The sequence below is a fragment of the Rattus rattus genome, chromosome 2 (genome assembly GCF_011064425.1).
Source record: "Rattus rattus isolate New Zealand chromosome 2, Rrattus_CSIRO_v1, whole genome shotgun sequence".
Classification (NCBI taxonomy): domain Eukaryota; kingdom Metazoa; phylum Chordata; class Mammalia; order Rodentia; family Muridae; genus Rattus; species Rattus rattus.
Window position 1 is genome coordinate 168,546,463 of NC_046155.1, and position 23,367 is coordinate 168,569,829.

Genomic DNA, 23,367 nt, shown 5'->3' on the forward strand with positions numbered 1-23,367 from the left:
TGTGAGCCACCATGTGGTTGCTGGGAATTGAACTCAGGACCTCTGGAAGATCAGTCGGTCCTCTTAACCACTGAGCCATCTCTCCAGCCCAGCCCCTTAGATTCTTAACCTCACAGAAAAGAAGACTTTCCTATATCCCTTGCTTGAAACTCACACAGTCTGCCTTGTACAGACCCTGTGGAGATGCAGGTTTATTTCTGAGGAATTTCCTGTTTCCTGGCTTCTGGTGAGAGGGCAGGAAGTAGCTGTCTTTGGCTTGCTCTTCTTAGGCTTCTCCTGCTCCTCGTTTGCTGCTCCACCTCTGAGTCTCTCCAGATGTAGCTCCTGTGTGCCATCTCTTTGCTCCCATGTATCCATCTATTTCTATGTCTGTTTCCTGTTCTTTCTCTCCTTCACGTTCCCTTCAGAGAAAGATGCTATGTGTATCTCTAATGGCCCCTCCCTTGACAGTAGCCCAGGCTGGCCTCAAACTCCTGACCCTCTGACCTAAGAACTGGGTATATAGCATGTGCCAACATACCCCTTTCCCCTACTCTTTCCCAGACTTTATGTTTGTTTCCTCTCTTGGCTCTCTCTGTCTCTCTAGACGCAATCCTGCGTTCATTTGTTTTTACATTCATTCAAAAAGGATGTACTGAGCCGTCACTGTATGCCAAGGAGCTCATGGCTGTGAGCAAAACAGACAAAAACAAACAACAGACAGAAACTCCTCTCAGGCTGGGGAAATATCCTGTGGGAAAAAATGCTCCAGGCACAAGCACGAGGACCTGAGTTTTACCTCTAGCACCTACATAAAGAGCAGAGCAGTGGTAACACCATCTTTAATCTCACACTTGGGAGGCAGAGGCAGGAGGAGCCTGGAGGCTCTGCCATCAGCCAGCTGAGCCAAGATGGTGAACTCCAGGTCAAAATGAGAGGAAGAGTCTCAAAAAACAAAGATGGAGATCAAGGGGTTGGGGATTTAGCTCAGTGGTAGAGCGCTTGCCTAGGAAGTGCAAGGCCCCCAGCTCCGAAAAAAAAAAAAAGGAAAAAAAAAAAAAAAAGATGGAGATCAAAAGAGGAAGGCACTAAAGATTGACTTCTGACCTGCATACATGTGCACACCCACACACAAACAATACTCCTTGTCTCAGTGAAGGTGACACTGCAGTGGAGGGGATACACGTGATGAGGAATGCACACAACACGGGATACAGTGCCAAGGACAAAGTTAAAGGACGAAAGAAAACCAGAAACTCTCAGGGAGTCATTAAGAAAGACCAGGCAAAGCTCGCTGGCAATTATGCCAGAGGTTCTCAACCTGTGGGTCGCGACCCCTTGAGGAGCCGCCCTTTCATATGGGGCATACATTATGAAGTAGCCAAGAAAATAATTTTATGGTTGGGGGTTACCATAACATGTTAAAGGGTCCCAGTGTTAGGAAAGTTGAGAATCACTGAACTAGACCTTGGGAAGAGTCATTGCCAAGGTCCAAAGGCAAGAGGTGCTGTTCAAGTCACACCCAGAAGAACAGCAGAGTCTTGATTAGGAGGGGAAAAGAAGGATGGAGAAAAACACATAGTAAGGAGTGTGCATGTGTGTGTGTGTGTGTGTGTGTGTGTGTGTGTGTGGTGTAGAGAGGGCCTAGAAGATCAGAAAAGTCTTGGAGGCTGGGAAAGACAGTCTCATAAATAAATTACATTTATTTTGTGTTTGTGTGTATAAATGCCACAGTTCATGTGTGACAACCAGAAGACAGTATGTGGGAGTATGTCCTCTCTTTCCATCATGTGGGTCCCAAAGACTGAACTAATATCACAGCAATTACACACCAAACTATTACAGACCAACAGGCTCATCCTCGCTCTCTTCCCCTTTGCCTGGATTCTGGAGCTGGAGGATGGCAGGATAGGCATGCATATAAGATGAGCTGCCACTTCTATTGAGCCACACCTCTAACCCCTCACTAACGAATTCTAGGCAGGAGCTCTATCATGAGCCTTAGCCTCCCCTCACTGGGGGATTCTAGGCAGGGGCTCTACCACTGAGCCACACCCCCAGCCCCTCACTGGGGGATTCTAGGCAGGGGCTCTACCACTGAGCTAAATCCCCAACCCTTCCAGCTCGATTTCTTTTTTTTTTTTGTTCTTTTTTTCGGAGCTGGCGACCGAACCCAGGGCCTTGCGCTTCCTAGGCAAGCGCTCTACCACTGAGCTAAATCCCCAACCCCTCCAGCTCGATTTCTAAGCATCTTTTTATCTGTTTGTGTGTTACATGTGCATGTTATGTGTGTGTTATTGTTATGTCTCTGTGCCTCTTTCTTTGCCTATCTCCTACCCCTCCTCTTCCAGTTCCTTTTCTTCTCTCTCCCTTCTCTGGAGCCCTGTCCTATCAATGTTTCCTAGGTCTTCCCTTTCCCCTGCTCTACTGAGCTCCTTCCAGCACTCTCATCCATGCCCCAGCCTCTCTCCAGCTTTTTTCTTCTCCTTAGGAGCCAAGAAAATCAGCTGAGGGCCCAGCAGTGGATGCAAAAACTCCTGGACCAGCTTGTGCTGCAGCACTTTCTTAGAGATTGTCATGAGGTAGGTCCCCCAGCTTTGTTGATTTCTGATGGGGAGGGGTGTGCGGTGTGTGTTTGTGCGCGTGTGGGACGTCCCGTCTAAGTGGGTCGAGGAACATTGCTCCCTGGATGCCACCAGGGGGCGCTAGGAGTCCTGTGCCAGAGCGCATGCCTGCCAGGTCTCTGTCAGCCCACGTGGGCTCCAGGGAGACGGGAGGGGCCCTGGGCTCCCCTGGCAACCGCTGAGTTCGCGCCTACGGTTCCTAGGGGAGGAGCGCTGATCTCACCTTTCTCTAGAGATGAGTGAAGCTAGGAGAGAGGCGGAGGACTGGGGGTGGGGGTTGGGGAGTGGATGGAGCAATGGCTAGGAGTACTCCTTCTTCAGTCACAGATGGGCCGAACTAGGTATTCGCTTTTATTTGGTTTAGTTAGTTATGGTGCTAGGGACCGGACTTCAGGACTTGAGCTCCAGGCAAGCGCTACATCCCCAGACGCTTAACAACTAGGAATCAAGTCCCTTCTCCTACACACCTCGGGGATCACAGCTGATAAGAGATGGTCCAGACTCCCTTCTGTATTGAAATTCTGAAACCCTCCCTCTTGAATTGTATTCCAAAAGAACTCGATGGACCGCTAAAACCCCACAGACGGTTCCTAGAGATGCCCTGGCCCCAATCTCCCAATCTGTATCACTCGGGACTAGACTCTATGAAGACTGGTACCTGTTTCTTCCAGAAGGTTCAGGAACCAAGTCCTTGGCCTTCCTTCCCAACTGAAGATGGTTTGACTGCACAGTGAACGTCCATGGCATACTAGTCTCCCTACATACGAAGTAGACACAGGCCTCCAAACCTCTCCACCATCACCCTAGGTAATGAGGGAGCCCATTAGCAATGGGTCCCTGTTGGCCCTCCTCATTGGCGGTGATTCTGGACAGTATCACAGATGTTCCAAGCTGCTCCTGCCCTAACCTCTCTCCTCTTGTGGTAGTCAGAAACCGGAGCCTCTCTGGGTTAACCATAACCCAGGAAGCTCTCCAGCCCCGCTAACCATACATAGTCCACATCCTCACTTAGTTAGGAGCCAGGGACTCGGACCCCCTCCTGTCCTTAGGAAAGGACTTGACCCAATAGCAAAGATCTGAGATGGAGCTGAAGGTCCCCATCCTGGAAGCTCAGAGAAGGTGGTAATTCCTCCCCCAACTCCGACTAGGGCCCCCCGCAAAGGAGGCGGGCCTGGAGGCAGGCAGGGGGCGCGCGCGGGCGGGCGCGTGGCCGCGGCGCGGGGGCGAGGGAGGGGCGCGCCCGCGAAAGCTTCTGCCGTTGCCGCTGCCGCCGCCGCCGCCGCCGTCGCAGTGGAGGGGCGAGTGCTTGCCCGCCCGCTGCAGGAACGCTCCTCCAACGCCGCCGCCGCCGCAGGTCTCAGGGGCGCCGGGGATGAGGGGAAAGAAGAGAGGGGAGGGGCCTGCGCGTGCCCTCGCGGACACGCGCGGGGGAGGGGGCTCGTGCGCGTGCTCGCCATCCGGGCCCGCGGGAGGGAGGGGCGGGGGCGGCGCGGGGGCGGGCCTGGACCCCCGCCCTGGGGGAGGGACGAACCCGGGAACTGTCCGCGGTGCTGGAGCCGCAGGGAGAGGGGGGCAGGGAGGGGAGCTAGCCTAGGCTAGTCTGCATTTGCTGTAGAGTGAAGCAGGGGGTCCCAACCTTCCTATGAGGGGATCAAATTTGCCCTGGTCTTGAGGAGTTCCCAGATCTTTAGGGCTTTGCGTTTTCGGTTCCTGCGGGGTCCGTAGCAGCCTCAGATGACAGGGTGGTGGTGAATCACTTGGGGGGGGGGCGAGGGCTCTGCATAGGGATATGTGATCTAAGTCCGAGGGGCTCTGACTTTTCGGGAGGTTTTTCTTGGTTGTGGGGAGAGTCTTGCCTAGCACTGAGTGGCCAGAGTGGCAGTCCCTTTTAAGGGGCTTTACCTAGAGGATGCGTATCACCTCCGTTAGGGCTTCTGCCTTCACTGTAGGACTCCAGTTGCTGCGCGTTCATCCCTGTGTAGGGAGTTGGGGGATTCAGTGGTTGACTTTGCGCGTATGTGTATGTGAGAAGCTGTCCTGGCCTCCTGAGGAGCACATGCTCTGGGGACGTGGGGTGGGGTGGGGTTTGGCCGGCTCGAGATTTGTCCTTGAATATGACTGCATTTACCTCCCGGGACCGCGGAGTTCGGGCCTTTTTTTTTTTTTTTTTTTTTTTTCCAGGAGGGAGGAGGAGGAGGATCTTGTGACTGGAGAGGGAGGAGCAAACTCTCCCAGGTTCAGGCTTTGGTAGAGAGGAGATTGCGGCTTGGGGAACAAGTCTTGTTTAATAGGCACTTCCCCCTCCTCAAGTGCTAGAGATAGGACAGGATTCCAGAACTTTTTCATGCAAAGCAAGCAACCACTCTATCGATCCCTGAGCGCAACCCTCACTCCTGTGGAGGAGGGGGCTCAGGAAACAGCCCATGCTGGCTGCTGCATAGCGTAAAGGAGATACTTTCACGGCTTGTATTTTGGATGACCTTAGCTTGGGAGAGGTGCTGGATCAGGAGGTTTTGGTCTGATCCACATTGGGAATCCTGAATTTCGGGAGGAGATTGGTTCTAGGAATCAGAAGGCAGCCTGTTGCTCATATTTTGGGTGTTGGCTGGTCATAATTTGGGGTAACTGTGTTCTTAGTCACAGAAGCTGCATTTAGGTCTCATTAGAATTTCTGAGCCCAGGGGGATGGGTCTTCTCTAGCTTGGAGGCCTAATTTGCAGGAAGCTAAATGTGGAAATTGTCTGGAGGTTTTGGGGAATGTTGGTCTGACAGTGGGGTGCTGGAGCTAGATTTAGGCTTATTCAACCCATAGACTAGGTTAAGGATTTTAAAACAAAATTAAATTAACAGGGTCCTCCTCTCCGGCCAGACTGGCCACAAACTCACTATCCTGTCTCCCATCCTCCTCCCCAATGTTGGGATGGCAGGCATGCACCTCCCATTCAATATTGAGAGTTGAAGGTTTGATCCATAATAGGGGGGTCACTAGTCTTCTCCTTTAAAACATTTTTTACTTTTACAACACTTATCTCACTCATCTTACATGTAGATAACTTTGGGTGTCCTAACCATGGTGCATGTCAGGGGGTCAGAGGTCAACTTTCAGGAGTCAGTTCTCTCCTTCCAGCATGTCGGTCTCCAGAGACTGAGCTCGGGTGTTCAGGCCTGGGAGCAAGTGCCTTACCCGCTGAGCCAGGGTCTCAGTTTCACTATGGGCAGGTGTTTGAAGAGTTCGTTTAAGGGGTCAACTTGACCCACAGTGTGAGGAGGTGGGTCCAGGCCTCCGACTTTGGTTTCTTGTGCATAGCTGAGGCTGGCAGAGCCCAAGGATTTGGTACTGGGGGACCACACAGTCATCTTTTACCCAGGAAAGAGCTTGAGAGTCCTCTCTCATCAGTCTTATTTGCATAGATTTCCCATCCCCGCTCTTGTGGGCCAAGAGCCTGACCTGGGAGTTCTTGAGGGGTGTTGCGAGGCTGTGCCAGATGGGGACAGTCCTGAGCCCTCTTACTCTGCCCTGCACAGCTGGATGGCTGGATCCACGAGAAGATGCTGATGGCTCGTGATGGCACCCGAGAAGACAGCCACAAGCTGCACAAGAGATGGCTCCGGCACCAGGCGTTCATGGCTGAGCTGGCTCAGAATAAGGAGTGGCTGGAGAAGATAGAAAGGGTGAGGAAGATGAAGGGTCCTCTGCCCTCTGGGAGACACACCCTCACTTCTGATCCCCTCACTGTCTTCCTTGTGGGCTAGCCATCCCTCCACTGCTTCAAACTTGTACAATGTCTGCCAGCTTCTAGCTAAGTGACTTGAAGTAGCTACTGAACCTGGGGTCTCAGTTTGCCCCATCTGTACAATGGTCATCCTCTCTTCCAATTGCTGCTCATTCTCCTGTTTATTGATGTACCTTCTACCTTATAAACTCTTCCACACTTTCCTTCACAGCATCTAAGCCATTTAATACGGAAGCCTTAGACATGAGCTATGGAAGCCTTGGGCTCAAGTAAAATTTAGCTTTTTTTTTTTTTCAGTCCTAGTTTCAGGGTCTCTAACCAGCTGTGATATCTTAGAGAACTGTGTTGACCTCCTGAACCCTTTTGTTTCTTCTCCCCCCCCCGTTTGGTTTTGGAGGCAATGTTTCTCTGTGTAGCCCTGGTTTCCCCAGATCTCACTCTACAGACCAGGCTGGCCTCAAACTCACAGAGATCCACCTGTCTCTGTCTCCTGAGAGCTGGGACTAAAGGTGTGCACCACCACTGCCCAGCTTGTAGTCCTCCTCCTCCCCCTCCTCTTCCTTCAGTTTTTGAGACACAGTCTTGCTGTGTAGCCCAGGCTGGCCTTAAAGCCAAGATCTCCTCTCAGGCTCGTTAGCATTGGATTACAGTCTTACATCACCACGTGCAGCTCTCCCATAACCCTGCCGAGTAGAAATAAGCGAAAAGCTGTAGCCTCCTCTCTGGGTTTCTGTGCACACAACATGTGTTAGAGAGCCAGGTACCATGTGTGTGTGTGACATAAGACCAGGCATTTGTGGGGTGTTTCCCTGGTCCTGCAAATTGAACTCAGACCTTCATGTATGCTAGGGAAGTGATCTGCTGCCTAGCTACGTCAGACCAGCTTTTCTCCCCTCCCTACCTCCTTTCCTTCTTTCTTTTCTTTCTTTTTCCCTTCCTTCTTTCTTTTTTGATATTGTAATTATTATTTTTCATTACTGGAAGTGGAATTCAGGACCTTGGATATACCAGGCTAGCCCTCCACCATATTCCCAGCCCTTAATTGTTTTTAAATTTTTACTTTTTTGTTTTTTTTGAGGCAGCATCTTACGTAGCCCAGGGTCTTTGAGGCCCAGGTTGACCTTAGACTCCCTGGTTAGCTGAAGATGACCTTGGACTGCTGGTCCTCCTGCCTCCACTTCCCGCTTCGGAAGACAGGCATGCACCACCACGCCTGGCTTTCCTCTTATTTACCTATTTTTATTACTTTGGTTTGTTGAGACAGAGTCTCACTGTGTAGACTGGGCTGGCCTCCAACTTCTAGTGCTCCCCTGCTTCTACATCAGAGGTGAGCCACAGTGCCTAGTTTGGTGTCATTATTTTTATTTCTTTTTTCGTTTATTTTTCTTTTTTTTTTTTTTTTTTTTTTTTTTTAGACAGGGTATCATTATGTCATCTCGGTTAGCTTGGAATTCTATGTAGGCCAGGCTAGCCTCAAAGCCACAGAGATCCTCCTGCCTCTGCCTCCCAGGTACAGAGATTAGAAGCATGTGCCTATTACTTCTAACATTTCATAAATGTAGCCCTGGGTTCTGAAGGCAATTGACTTCCATTTTGGAAGGGCCTACCCGGGTACTTGCTTTTAAGGATCAAATTCCCCTTATTCTGGGTGAACTGTAGCCGAGGGCACCCCCACTTTTCTACTCAAACAGAGACACTCATGTTAGCCTTTTACTCTGAAATGATATCGTTGGTAACCTTTAAAGAGCAGTACGTAGCAAAACCAGTCTTCTGGACCCGAGCTTAATGGAGATTCATTCTCTCCTTGCCTCTCTCTTCCCCTCCCCTTCCCTCTTCTCCCTTCCCCTTCCCTGCCTTCTCCTCCTTGCTTCTCTCCCCTTTTCTCTCCTTCTCCCATACCCTCTCTCCTCTCCCTCTTCTTTCTCATGGTCCTACTGTGTGCACATATCTCATTGTTCATCACTCTGTGACCGTCTCTCTTTCCCATTTCCTTCCTGTATTTGTTTGGGTCTCTTTGCCTCCCCTACCCACCCCGTCTGTCTGTTTTCTTGGTTCCATTTCTGTCTCTAACTCCCTGCTCTGTCTCTCCCTGTGTCTCTCCTGTTGCCACGGAACCTCTGTCTGTTTCTATTGCCCATCTCCTTCTCTTCTTTCCGTCTCCGACCTTCCATCCCTCTGGCCAGGAGGGCCAGCAACTGATGCAGGAGAAACCGGAGCTGGCAGCTTCTGTGCGCAAGAAATTAGGTGAGATCCGGCAGTGCTGGGCGGAGCTGGAGAGCACCACACAGGCCAAGGCGCGCCAGCTCTTCGAGGCCAGCAAGGCGGACCAGCTGGTGCAGAGCTTCGCGGAGCTGGACAAGAGGCTGCTCCACATGGAAAGCCAGTTGCAGGACGTAGACCCCGGTGGAGACCTGGCCACCGTCAACAGCCAGCTCAAGAAGTTACAGGTATGACTGCTGACCTGCTGAGGGGTCTCCCCTGTGGCAGAGCGGAACAGCTCACATCCAACCCTCTTGGGTATTTCAACCTGAGGCTGTCCAACAGAGTCACTGGAAGCAGCCTCCACCTTAGGGTTGGGGGCACACAGGACAGAGGGGACCTAGAGTGAAATAAGCAATATAGACATTTTCTCAGGATGTTGGTATTCTTTCTGTGTGGAGAATGAAAGGCCCAGAGGTAGGAGAACAGCTCTGGCCAGAGTAACAGTGGAGTATTTTCTCTTCTGGTCCCGGGCTCAGTGCTCACTGATTCCTGCAGTAACCTCAGGAAACAGCTGTTATTACCCCCACCTTACCAGTGAGAAAATCGCACAAAAAGCAAAGTGTCTGACCCAAAGATGCACAGCGGCCAGCTTCCGCCTTCCCCAACCAAGGGCCCCGAAAGAGCATCCTTGTGTCCACCTAGGCCCCATGGCTAGCTCTGCAGCTGTTTAGTGTCCAGGCCTTGAAGGTCTCTGTGGCATGTTGGTGTGGGGTGTGGATGAAGCCTCCGTATTCCTCCAAGGTGGAATGGCCCCTGTCTTTAAGTGCCAGGGGTGGCATTTGATTGGCTGATCATAAATGGGGCTGTGGAAAGAGAATTTCCCCAACTAATGGTAGGGGCTGGATTCGAACCCAGACCCTTCGAGTCTTTGCTGCTCCTTGGATGGAATTCTTACAAGGTTTTTTCCTGTAAAGTGATCAGCGTGCTAGGTGGAAATTTAAATAAATGAATAAAGAAGTAAAATACATCAATTGACAATGCAGATCAGTTGGGAGAGTGCTAGTCTGGATTTGATTCCCAGCCCTGCGTAAACCAGAGTATTAACTTACAGGCCTGTAATCCCAGCACTTTAGAAGTGGAAGCATGGGGACATACTTGGCCTCAGCCAATTCCTGACTAACCTGGGCTACAGGAGACCTTGTCTCAAACCACCACCAACAAAATTAGACCTTAAAAATAATTAGACTCTGTGGCTCAGTGGTAGAGCCCCTGCCCAGAATCCTCCAGTGAGGGACTGGGGGCGTGGCTCAGTGGTAGAGCCCCTGCCCAGAATCCTCCAGTGAGGGACTGGGGGCGTGGCTCAGTGGTAGAGCCCCTGCCTAGAATCTCCCAGTGAGGGGCTGGGGGCGTGGCTCAGTGGTAGTGTACTTGCTTGATGCCTTCAAAGACCTAAACATAGAACAACAACAACAAAGGACTTACAATGAAAGACTAGTAAGAAAAGCATGGTTACATAAGCATACAGATCTTTTTAAAAGCTCTGCTTATGTCAATTAGGCCTGTCACCATTAACCATATGAAAAGTGAGAAATTTCAATATTTATTGATTCTTTGAAATGGATACTAAGTCTATCACAAATTATCCTTAGTAACTCTCTTTTATAAAGAACAACTCCGGGCTGGAGAGATGCCTCAGCTAATAGAGTCATGTGCTGCCATGACAACTGTGAGTTTGGTTCCTGGGATCCACATGGTAGAACTGACTCCCATAACATTGTCCTTCCACCTGCACACACACGCACTCACGCATGCACACACGCATGCACACGCACATGCACGCACACACACACGCATGCACGCACACACACACTCACGCACATGCACACGCACGCACGTGCTCACATATACTAAATAAAAGAAAGAAAGAATGGATGAGATGGGTGGATTTTTTTATACAGAAAAAGTGGGCTGAAGAACTGGCTCAGCAAAATGTTTGCTGCTCAAGCATGAGAATCCATGTTTGATCCACATAAAACAGCTAGGCCCAGCCGTGCACACTGTAATCTCAGTGCGGGTCAGGTGACAGTAGGAGGCTCCCTCGGGGGTGCTAGCCAGTCGCTCTGGCTGATTCCAGAGTCACTGAGACCCTACCTCAAGCAAATGAAGAGGAAGGCGACTGAGGGAGATACCCTTGACATTGACCTCTGACCTCCAGGTGCACACAGGCAGGTGAGCACTCATACATGTGTATACACAGCCACCACACGTGCACATGCACACACACACACACACACATGCACACACACACACACACAAATGATATATAGATAAGTAAAAAGGACAATATTTAAATGTGAGTAGAAGCTGTTTTTGTTTTCGTAGCTCTTCCTGGTGAGAGACAGAGAGGGGCTTCTCACACTTGCCTCTGCAAAGCTGGTCTCTGAAAAATCTTGTACTGTAAAGAATCACAGGGCTGGAGAGATGGCTCAGCGGTTAAGAGCACTGACTGCTCTTCCAGAGGTCCTGAGTTCAAATCCCAGCAAACACATGGTGGCTCACAACCATCTGTAATGGGCTCTGACGCCCTCTTCTGGTGTGTCTGAAGACAGCTACAGTGTACACATAAAATAAATAAACCTTAAAAAAAAAAAAAAGAATGACAGTAATATAGGCTAATAGCACTGTGGCAGGCAGACAAACGCATATATAGGTAGAAAGATAGAGGTATGTATGTATAGATAGATAGATAGACAGACAGACAGACAGACAGACAGACTGATTCTATGGGTTGATGGCTGGCTGGATAGATACATAGACAGACAGACAAACTGATACTGTGGGTGAATGGATGGAATGGATGATAGATGATAGACAGACAGACAGTAGCTTCTTGTAGCCTAGGCCAGTTTTGAACTTGCTGTGTAGCTAAGAATAACCTTGATTTCTGAGCCTTTACTCTTTGCCACCCAGGTACTGGTTCTACGAGCAGAAGCTGTCACAGTTTGCTTAGACAGCGCTGGAAATCAAACCCACATTCGACCAGCAGAGTCACATCCTCAGCCCACCCCTTACTATTTCTTTTATAAAAATAGCTTGCCTCAAGCTTTGTAAGGGTTCCAGAAGTCCCCAGGCCTGACCATACGCTGAGACCCCAAATCCTTTAGTAGGTGCCCACAGGAAAGCCCTTTCAGGTCCATGTTTGGGTGTTGATTTGGATTTTGTTTTGTTTTCTGTTTGTTTTTTTGAAGCAGGGTCTCACTATACAGTCAGGCAGGAATCACACCCCAGGCAATCCTCGTGTGCGGGTAGAGATTATTGATTGTACCACCATGCCTGGGTTTGAATGCCCTTCTGCTTTCCTGCTGAGTCACACTGGGGAAGCAGCTGCACCATATGCCTCCTTCCTGCAATGGAAGGACCCTGTGCTGGTCACCATCAAGGGGCAGAGCCTGGAGCTGGGCTGCCTGCAGAGCTGAGACTCAGTGCTGCTCAGGGTGGCCCAGGGATATTATTCATCTCTCTTTGCCTCAGTTTCCCCTTTGCTAAAGTAGACATACTGATGACACTGCCTCCCCTCCACTGTGAAGACGAAAAGGTGAAACTCATAAGGTATCTGCAGACTGACTGCCCCTTCACAGCTGAGAGTTAAAGTGTGTGGGCGTTCTCTTGGTGGCCTACACCTGTAGGCTGGGATTTGGGAGGCGGAGGAAGGAAGACCAGGAGATCAAAGCCATCTCTGCTACAGAGTGGGTTTCAAGCCAGTCTGGGTAGAAATTGATCAATTGTTTAATAGGTCAATAGGTTAATAGGTCAATTGATTAATAGGTCAATAGGAGGTTGGAACAAGGGAAAGTAATAGATTGAGATTATGACTGAAGTACACATGTGTGACTGTATGAAATATGCATGTATACACATGTATATGCATTTGAAAGTATAGCAAAACCCATTGTTTTGATTCTTTGCATGGTGTATGTGTGTGCATGTATATGCGTGTGTATTTGTGTGTGTGTGAGTGTGTATGTGTGTAGAGGCCAGAGGTCAAAGGCTGTCCATTTTTTGTTTTGTTTTATTTTTAAAACTTGTTTATTTTTAATCATGTGCATGTGTCTCTGTATGAATCTGCCGGCCGTGTCTGTGGATGCCTATGGGGGCAGGAGGTATCGGATCCCCTGGAGCTGCAGTTACAGATTGCTCAGCCATCTGACATGTGAACAACACTGGGAATTGAACTCCGGTCCTCGGGAAGAGCAGTGCATGTGCTTAGCCACTGAACTATCTCTCCAGCCCGTTTTTGTTCTTATGAGACGGGGCCTCTCACTCACTCTACCTGGGGCTCACCAAGTTCACTAGACTGGCTGGTCCTTGGCTGATCCTTGAGCTCCAAGGATCCTCCTGCCTCTGCCTCCCCATTGCTAAGATTATTAGCCCACACTGCTGTGCCCACCTTCTTTTGGAGAAAACTGGTCATTTGAATTCAGGTCCTCATGCATGTGCGGCAAGCAGTTCCCTGACTGAGCCATCTCTGCTAACCCAAAACCAGCATTTTTATGGGTTTTTTATTTGTTTGTTTGTTTATTTATTTATGTACTTATTTTAGACAGGGTCTCACATGTAGCCCTGGCGGGGCTGGAATTCACTATGTAGACCCGGCTGGCCTCAAACTCATAAAGATTCACTTGTCTTTGTCTCTCCAGTGCTAGGGTTAAGAGTGTGGGTCATCATGCCTGACACTAAAACATTTTTAAATTAAAAAAAAAAGTTATTTTGGGGGCTGGGGCCCAGTATATTCAATATATAAGATTTCATCCTCAACACTGTGAAATCAAACAAACAAATACAAAACATGTCCGGGGGTTGGGGATTTAGCTCAGTGGTAGAGCGCTTGCCTAGCAAGCGCAAGGCCCTGGGTTCGGTCCCCAGCTCTGAAAAAAAGAACCAAAAAAAAAAAAAAAACATGTCCAGGAGTGGAGGTGATGCACCCCTGTAGTCACTGCACTTTGGAGGTGCAAAGGAGGAGTGCATGGTCGTCCTCGGCTACAGAGTGAGGTCAGGGCCAGCCACAGCTCTGTGAGGCCCTGTCTCAAAACGACAGAAAGCTATGAAAGAGTCAGCAGTAATGACACAAATCCTAGCACTTGCGAGGCTGAGGCAGGAGAATGCCTGTAAGTTTAGCCTAGGCTACATGATTTCCCTGATTCAAAAACAAAAATGAGAAGTGAGAGAAAAAAACGCCCCGGGTTAGTTTCCTCTCCGACTTTAATTACATTATTTGATGACAATTAGTTCACGTCTCTGTTCAGACCCCACTGGGGACATCTACTCGTCATGTGGCTTTTTATAAATGCATTTAGGGGTAGCATATGGCGCTAACCCTAGACACTCTGGGCTCTCTTTGGTGCCTGAGTGCTTCTGGTGACGATGCTGCCTCCCAACAGCAGAGCTGTTTCCCGAGCCCTGGCCGAGGCCAGCACTGCCACACTTGGAGTCTGCAGTGGTGGGCCTTCGCCTTGAAGCAAGCTGTGCTCATGTCCTTGCTGGCCACGCCTGATGGAGTATGACCTGCTGGGGGTGGTGGCACACACCTGCAGTCCCAGCGCTTTAGGAAGTAGAGACAGATGGATCAGGGGCTCAAGATCAGCCTTGGCTATGTAGGAAACGGAGCCCAGCCTGGGCTCCATGAGACCCTACCTCAAACAACACCAAAACAAAACAAAATCAGAGACAGGCCAGGTGTGGCGGTGCACAGCTTTAATCCCAGCACTCAGGAGGAAGAGGCAGTGAATTCGAGGCTAGCCTGGTCTATAAAGCAAGTTCAGGACAGCTTGGAGATACACAGTAAGGCTGAAAGGTTGAAAACAGGAGAAAATACAGAGAAAATACAGAACAGGACGCCGGGGCTCCTTCCCCATCAGGGGGCGCTAGAGACGGATGTGGGCTCTGGCCTCCAGATGGAGCCCAGCTGGGCCTCCCGAGAGGGTGGGAGGCACCTCCCAGAGTCTTGCTGTTCCCTGGGCCCTGCCTGGGAGCTGAGCACAGGGTGTCTGACAGAGGGAGGGCCAGAGCTTGGCATGAATACTGGGGAACCTCTCGCTCTCCTCTCTCTGTTGCTCCCCACCCCAAACCCCCACCCTGTTCCCTGCCCCCCCTACCTGCACCGTTCTGCTCGGTCTCTGAATTTTCCATCTCTGCCAGGCATGGTGGCTCATACCTGGAATCTTAGCACTTGGGAGGCTGAGCAAAGAAGAGTGCCAGGAGCTGGAGGCTAGCCTGGGCTACGTAATGAGTTTCAGAGCAGCCTGGGCTACATGAGGCCGTGTCTCAAAAACAAGACAAAAACAAATAAACAAAACAGCTCCATTCGTTGCCCCCTCTTGACCTCGCGTTGCCTTTGTGTCCCCTCCTCAGCCACCGCAGCGGCAGGCACGTCTCCTCCCAGGACTGGGCCACGTGACCCAGAGTCCTTTTTCAGAGCCTCTTGCCTAACTGTCCTTTCTGGTCGAGACCAGATGGTAGAGTGCTAGCCCTCAGGGGCCTAGCCAGCTGGTCTGGCTCAGCTATTTAGGCTCCTGCTGTCCTGCCGCTGTCAGGGATAAGCAGGGGACATGCAGTGTGGGCATTGCTGCTACATAGCCACATCCCTAAGGACCCCCTCACCAAGCTCATTTCCTGTGCAGGGCTCTCCCACCCAGGGACACCCACCCCTCACCCCTTCCCTCACCCACTGTTTCTGCCACTAGCACAGCATGGCTGAAGGCAAGAGTCCTGGTTCCTGCTTTAGATACTCCAGGATTCAAGCCTCCACTCTACCACAGTGACCAAGGCATGGGTCACATTGTCCGAATATGAAAAGCGTGGTGAGCATCTGGGCCTTTGGTCTTGTGGTGCTGAGTTCAAATTCTGCCTCCTGCGGGTTTTACTCTGGGCTTCCGTTTCTGAAACTGGGAGCTGGGACGGGAGCACAGTGGATCCAAGTAGGAAGGAGCCGAGGAGGGTGAGGGCTTGAGGTCCAGGTTACGGTGTCGGAGAAAACCCTGTCCCTTCTTCCTTCTGTCGCATCTATTTTCTATCCTTTTAAAAATGATTTATCTATTTCCATTTTGCATTGGTCTTTTGCCTTCGTGTATGTCTGGGTGAGGATGTCTGATCCCCTGCAACTGGAGTTGTGAGATACCATATGGGTGCTAGGAATTGAACCTGGGTCCTCTGGAAGACAGCTCTCCCGCCTCTTCTTTCTTCTTTTGATAAAGCAACGTACTAGGTAGCTCCAGATGGCTTGAGACTCAATGTGCTGATCAAGTTGGCCTTGAACACAGAGACCCACAGCCCTCTGCCTCCAGAGAGCTGACATTGCTGTGTCCTCCTCCTGCCCCTCCTGCCCCTCCTGCCCCTCCTGCCCCTCCTGCTTCTCCTGCTCCTCCTGCTCCTCCTCTTTCTCTTCCTTTTCCTGTTCATTCTCTTCCTGCTCCCTCTCCTCCTTCTTTTCTTCCTCTTCTTCCTCACCCTCTCTTCCTCCTCCTCTTTTTCCTCCAGTTGCTTTTGAGCTACCTGATGTGAGTCCTGGGAACTGAGCTCTGGCCCTCTGCAAAAGCAGTGAGAGCTGCTAACTGCTGAGCCACGCCTCCAGCCCCCTCCCTCCCTCCCTCCCTTCCTTCCTTCTTTCTTTGAACTTTAATGGCTTTTGGGAAAATGATATAATATATATACCATAAGATGCAGATTTCTATCCCTCCACCCCTTTTTTTTTTTTTTGAAAAAAAAAATTTTTTTCTTAAAAACAGTTTTCTCCTTGCACTGTAGGATCTGGGAATTAGAATCAGACCATTTACCCACTAGGCTATCTCAACCCACCCTTCTTTTTTCTTGAGACTGTAGCCCAGGCTATACAGCCCATGTGCTGGGATTGTAGGTGTGTACCACCCACGTCCAGCTGAATTTGCAGTTTTTTAAAAGGACTTTATTTTATGTATGTGAGTACACTGCAGCTGTCTTCAGACACACCAGAAGAGGGCATCAGATCCCATTACAGATGGTTGGGAGCCACCATGTGGTTGCTGGGAATTGAACTCAGGACCTCTGGAAGAGCAGTCAGTGCTCTTAACCAACAAACTATCTCTCCAGCCCCCTGCAATTATTTTTTTAATGAGGAAAAACTCCGATCATACTTTTGTGTCTAATGATCCTTGTAATTTCAGGATAGGATCCTTGTAACGCATCTCGGTTGGTGGAGGGCCTGCCTAACATGCATAGAACCCTAGCATCAATCTCCAGCACCCCAAAAACTGCATGCCTGGAGATGATGCAAGAGGGCTGGAGAGATGGCTCAGAGGTTAAGAGCACTGGATCTTCAATCAGAAGACTTGGGTTCTATTCCCAGCACTTACATGGCAGCTCACAACTGTCTGTAACTCCAGTTCCAGTTGATTCAACAGCTTCACATTAGACATAAACGTAGGCAAAACACATGTGCATATGAAAGAGAGAGGGGGAGAGGGATAGAGAGTCTGGTGTTCAAGATCATCCTTAGTTACATAAAGAGTTTGAGACCAGCTTGGGCTATGTGGGGTCGCATGCGAGCAAGCCAAGGGCTAGTATACTTGGAACCATTCACCATCCTTCACAGATAAAAGGGGTCTAACAACTAAGTATTCAGAGTATATGGGAGAGAGAAATGTCAGCTCCATCTCTGGCCATGGGGTCACTGGCTGGTGTTGAAGGGCTCTCGGCAGGAAGCTGGAGCTTACCCATATCATTTCAGGCTGCCTTTGTAAAGTTTGGTGTATGTGTGCAAGTGTGAATTTCTGCATGCATGTGTCTGAGACAGTCGCTTTATCATATTATATGATATATACGATATAGTCACTGTCATATTATATGTGTTTGTGTGTGTGATAGATACATGCATGCATACATGCATACATACATACATACATACATACATAGAGATGGGAATGCACATGTGCCATGGGAAGCATGTGGAAGTCAGAGGATGACCTCAGGTGTCAGTCCCAGGTTCAATTCTCAGCACCCACATGGCAGCTTACAACATCTGTGAATCCAGTTGCGATGGATCTGACCCCCTCACACAGTTGCACGTAAAAAAAAATTTGAATAAATTATTTTTAAAAATTACCAGCGAGGGGCTTTCGCAGCAGTAAATCAATTGACTGATCGGTTAATGCAATTAAAATAACTTTTTTTTTTTTTTTTTTTGGTTCTTTTTTCGAGCTGGGGACCAACCCAGGGCCTTGCGCTTCCCTAGGCAAGCACTCTACCACTGAGCTAAATCCCCAGCCCCTAAAATAACTTTTTATGACAGGGTCTTACCATGTAGCTCTGACTGGCCTTGAACTCACAAAGATCCACCTGCCTCTGCCTCCTGAGTGCTAGGATTAAAGGCGTGTACGGATATGCCTGCAAAATACATGCATCTTTAAGAACTATATTCTAAAGGTCAAAGGACAAAGGGGTGACTGGGAGGGGCAGGGAGGGGGATGAGAAATCAATAAGTAAAAGAAGCTTTAAAAAAAAAAAAAGACAGAAAGCGAGGAGGAGAAGGGGAAGAAAGGAGTGTTAGCTCTCGAGCCGAGGCTTGTGTCGCAGTGTTTTGCTTTAATCTGTTACCTCTTAGTTTTATTATTGCTCTGTTTTCTTCTCTGTCGTCTGTTTGGAATCAGACAAGCACTGTGTAAGCACATTTTTGGTGAAATATCTCATTAACCTAGAAATCATCAGTAAAAACCTAAAGTCTCCCCCTCCCGCCCACTCCCAGCCCGGTGCTCTCAAAGGAAGCTCAATGCTCCGTTACAATGTATCCTTCCAGACCTTTCTTTCTCTGTGAATCTCCGAGTGTGTCCCGTATGGGTACATGTTTTCCTTAGCGTCTTCATTTTATTTGGTTTTCATGCTTAATTTAAATTTTTGAATAAATAAAATTTCATGGTTCAGACATCAAAAACCATATGAAGAAATTCTATGTGCAAATCTCCCCCAGCCCTGTTCTTCATTCTGTGGGTTCGCATCCCTCCAGTAGGTGACATCTGTTGTGAATTTCTTGTTTACTCCAGGGGCTTTTTATCCATGTGCAATTCACTACAAACACATATCATATGGAGGGCTCCAAATTGCTTTTTCCTCTGCTCAGTCACTCCTGGCTATTACTGCACACTCTGGAAGGTTTCTTTAACTATTTCTTCCTTGTATTATTAGCTTTGAGACAGAGTCTCATGTAGCCAAGGCTGGCCTCAAACCTGCTGTGTAGATGAGGATGGGCTACTGATCTTCATCCCCTCAAGGCTGGAGTGACAGATGTATGTCACCTTACCTTTTATCTGTGTGTGTGTGTGTGTGTGTCCCTGTGTGTTCTTGTCTGTGTGTTCTTGAGTGTGTTTCTGTGTCTTTTTCTGTGTGTGTGTTGTGTCCCTGTGTTGTTTTTGTGTGTGTGTCCCTGTGTGTGTGTGTGTCCTTGTGTGTGTGTATCCCTGTGTGGGGGTGTTCCTAGTGTGTGTGTCCCTGTGTGTGTGTGTATCCCTGTGTGGGTGTGTCCCTGTGTGTGTCCCTGTGTGTGTCCCTGTGTGTGTTTCTGTGTGTGTGTCCTGTGTGTGTGTCCCTGTGTGTGTGTGTGTGTCCCTGTGTGTGTGTCCCTGTGTGTGTTTCTGTGTGTGTGTCCTGTGTGTGTTTCTGTGTCTTTTTCTGTGTGTGTGTGTCCCTGTGTTGTTTTTGTGTGTGTGTCCCTGTGTGTGTGTGTATCCTTGTGTGTGTGTATCCCTGTGTGGGGGTGTTCCTATAGTGTGTGTGTCCCTGTTTGTGTGTCCCTGTGTGTGTTTCTGTGTGTGTTTCTGTGTGTGTGTGTCCCTGTGTGTGTTTCTGTGTGTGTGTGTGTCCCTGTGTGTGTTTCTGTGTGTGTGTCCTGTGTGTGTTTCTGTGTGTGTGTCCCTGTGTTGTTTTTGTGTGTGTGTCCCTGTGTGTGTGTGTGTGTCCTTGTGTGTGTGTATCCCTGTGTGGGGGTGTTCCTATAGTGTGTGTGTCCCTGTGTGTGTTTCTGTGTGTGTGTGTGTGTGTGTCCCTATGTGTAAGCACAGGTGTATGTTTGCCACGGCAAACATGTGGAGGTCAGAGGATCGCTCAGGTGTTGTCCTCGCCCTCCACCTGTGTCAGGCAGACCTATGCTCTTACTGCTCTGTACACCCGGCTTGCTGGGCCACAAGCTCCCCAGGGTCCTCTGATCTCCAACTCCCATCCCTCTTTAGGAGCACTGGGTTTACAAATATGCACTACTGTGCCCAGCTTTACATGGGTTCAGGGGCTTCAAACTCAGGGCCATTCTTTGTGCTGAGCCATATCCACTTTTCTTATTTTATTTGTGGTGGTGCAGTGAGTTCAGATGCCCATGGAGGCCAGAGGTGTTCTAGGCCCTTAAGGCTGGAGTTACAGGTGCCTGTGATTCACCTATCATGGGACTGGGGAACCAAACTCTATCCTCTGGGAAAAAAAATCAGAATGCACACTTAACCACTGAGCTGTCCAGCACCCACCGTCTCATTCTTAATGGACCCTGAGGTTGTTTCCAATTTTCCTCTCCTTGTAAACTCTGCTAGAGGGAACCTGCGGGCAAACTTCTCTGGGTATAGGTGCCATGTCTCTTGAGATCTGTGCACTGTTTGCTTCGGGGGAAGCTGCCAGATTGGCCTATAAAAGGACCTGCCCATTCATTCACACAGCGCCTGGTGGCGGCTGAGTGTCCCCGTCCTTGCCAACAGGACATATTATTCAGTTTTTACACTCGGCTAAAAAAGGATGTCATCTATTAATTTACACATTTCCTGCCCATCAATGGCACTAGGCATCTTCTTACACATTTCCTCTCGTGTCTGCTGCCCATTTTCACCTACTGGCCATTTCTGTCTGGGACAGTTTTCCTCATTTCTCTCATTTGTTTTTCAATATTAAAAAAAAAAAACCCCTGCACATGTGTGCAACCTACTGTTGCAAGCAGGCATTGTACCTGAGGAGCCAGGGAGGAAGCTGAATCCCTGGGACTTGGGGTTGCAGACGGGTGTGAGCCACCGTGTGGATGCTGGGGGTCGGATCCAGCTCTTCTGGAGGAGCAGCCATTGCTTCTAACCACTGAGCCACCTCTCCACTCCGGCGGACAGTGTGCTTTCATCCATTGCACACATCAGACGATAGGCCTACTGCGTGCCAGACACTGTTCCAGACACCTCGTATAGAGCATAGAGCAGGCCTGGCGGTGCCCAGGACGCTCACATTCTAGAAGCCGGGCAGTAATTTGAGAACCACAGGAGTGAGGACCATTCTTCACATCAGGGCGTGCAGCTGGAGTCCCGGCTGAGGGAGGCAGGAGGAGGAGGATCACCCACCAGCTCCTGGCCAGTCAGGGGTACAGAGAAGCAAGGCTTTGTAATTACCTGCTCACGGCTGGCTACTGTTACAAAGAGAAGGGAGCAGAGGAGGTGTGAGGATGTGTGGAGGGAACCTCTGAGTGGTTAATTTTTATTTTATTTAAGTTTTGTTTTTTGTTTTCTGAGACAAGGTTTCTTTATGTAACAGCCCTGGCTGTCCTGGAACTCCCTTTGCAGAACAGGCTAACCTCAACTCTTAGAGATCTGCCTGCCTCTGCCTTCCGAGTGCCGGAATTAAAGGTGTGCACCACCATGCCTGGTGGGTTTGGTTTTTTTTAAGATTTATTTATATATAAGTACACTGTAGCTGTCTTCAGACACACCAGAAGAGGGCATCAGATCCTATTAAAGATGGTTGTGAGCCACCATGTGGGTGCTGGGGTTTGAACTCAGGACCTCTGGAAGATCAGTCGGTGCTCTTAACCTCTGAGCCATCTCTCCCGCCCTCTCTCCAAGTGTTTTAAAGGAACTAGCTTTACTCTGTCATGGTGATGCCCCAGAATTTGAGAGGTGAAGGAAAAGATCATCTTGGCTAGATAGTGAGTTTGAAGCCTGCCTCAGCTACTTGAAAATCTGCCTTAGAGAATGGGGGGAGGGGGAGGGACGGAAAGGGGGAGGAGGCCAGAAAGGTGATTCAACTGCCCTTGTATAGGACCCAGGCTCAGTTCTCAAGACACATGTGGTGATTCACGATGTCTGTCTTAGTTACTATTGTATTTCTGTGATAAGACATCATGGCCAGGGCAACTTATAAAAATCAAGCATTTATTGGGGGAGGGGGCACTCCTGGTTCAAAGGGTAGTAGGGGCCATGATTATAATGAGGGGATCCTGGCAGCAGGCAAGCAGGCAGATATGGTACTGAGGGTTTACAACTGATCCATAAGCAGGGCAGAGAAAAGGTCTGATGTGTGCTTTTGAAATCCCAAAGCCACCCCTAGTGATATAGCTCCTCCAGCAAGGACACACCTCCTAATCCTTCCCAAACAGTTCTACCAACTGAGGACTGAGTATTCAAGTAATATGAACCTAAAGGGGCCATTCTCAATTCAAATCACACTGTCTGCAACTCCAGTTCTAGGGGATCCAATGCTCTGTTCTCTCCTACAAGGGTAACACACACCCCACACACCACACCCCACACACCACACACCACACCCACACCCCCACCACACACACACACACTCACACACACACACCACACACACACACACACCACACCACACACACCACACACACACACACACACACACACACACACACACACACACACACACACACACCACACACACACACACACACACACACACACACACACACACACACACACACACACACACACACACGGATGTACAGACAAAGTCCTCACACAAAAAATAATTTTCAAAAGACTGCTCTTCTAGAAGATAAAATTTTGGTTTCAGTACCCACATGCACAGCTACCTGTAACTCCAGTTCTAGGGGATCCAACACCCTCTTCTGACCTCCATTGTTACCTGTACACATGTGGTACACACAGAGAAATACACATACAAATAAATAAAAATATAAATAAATCTTAAGAAGAGATGTGTTGGGCTGGAGAAATGGCTCAGGGGTTAAGAGCAATGAGTGCTCTTCCAGAGGTCCTGAGTTCAATTCCCAGCAGCCACATGGTGGTTCACAACCATCTGTAATGGGATCTGATGCCCTCTTCTGGTGTGTGTGAAGTCAGCTACAGTGTACTCATATATAATAAATAAATAAATCTGAGAGAGAGAGAGAGAGAGAGAGAGAGAGAGAGAGAGAGAGAGAGAGAGAGAGATCGGTCAGTCTTAATGTCTTAATGGGTAAGGGCACTTGTCACCAAGCCTGATGACCTGAGTTTGATCCCTAGGCCACACAGTAGAAAGAGGGAATCAGCTTTTGCAAGTTGTCCCCTGACAGGCCCCTGTGTGTCATGCATGGCACATACACGCACGCATGCCTTCACACACAAGTAAGTGTAAACAATTTTTTAAAATAATGACTTCCTGTTCAAATGCCTTTGAAATGTCTCTTTCATTAGTCATTCGCCTTCTGGTGCTTTGTGACATCAGGGTCAGTGCAGACATTGTCTTAATGTGGCCAGATTTAGAACTATTTGCCTTAGTGACTTTTATTCTCGGAAAGCCCCTCCCTAAGACTCTCAAAGCATCTGGGCAGCTTTTCTTCTCCTAATTTACGGGTTTATTCATTCCATTTAAGCCTTTAACCCATATGTAACCGTTTTCAACACAAAGTTCAAGGAAAGGATCCAGGTGAATCGATAGTTGTTTGGCCTGTGCCCAGTAATTGATCTTGGGGGATTTCAAATGACATTTAAGATATATTAACTCTCCAGTGTACTTAGCCTTTAAAAAAAAAAGACAGGTTTTCATGTAGCCCA

At 49.1% G+C, this 23,367-nt stretch overlaps 1 protein-coding gene across 5 annotated transcripts in view; it reads left to right on the top strand.

Annotated features, from left to right (window-relative positions):
• The window catches only part of Sptbn4 (spectrin beta, non-erythrocytic 4), a 91,335-nt gene that overhangs the window by 48,681 nt on the left and 19,287 nt on the right, over positions 1 to 23,367 (top strand). For 4 of the 5 annotated variants that reach the window (XM_032894116.1, XM_032894117.1, XM_032894118.1 and 1 more), the window contains 3 exons: positions 2,471 to 2,561; positions 6,129 to 6,275; positions 8,521 to 8,784. In XM_032894116.1, the coding sequence (XP_032750007.1) occupies positions 2,471 to 2,561; positions 6,129 to 6,275; positions 8,521 to 8,784 (502 nt within the window). Of the gene's footprint in view, positions 1 to 2,470; positions 2,562 to 3,851; positions 3,958 to 6,128; positions 6,276 to 8,520; positions 8,785 to 23,367 lie in introns of those variants that run through there. The other variant, XM_032894121.1, reaches the window with a different exon arrangement.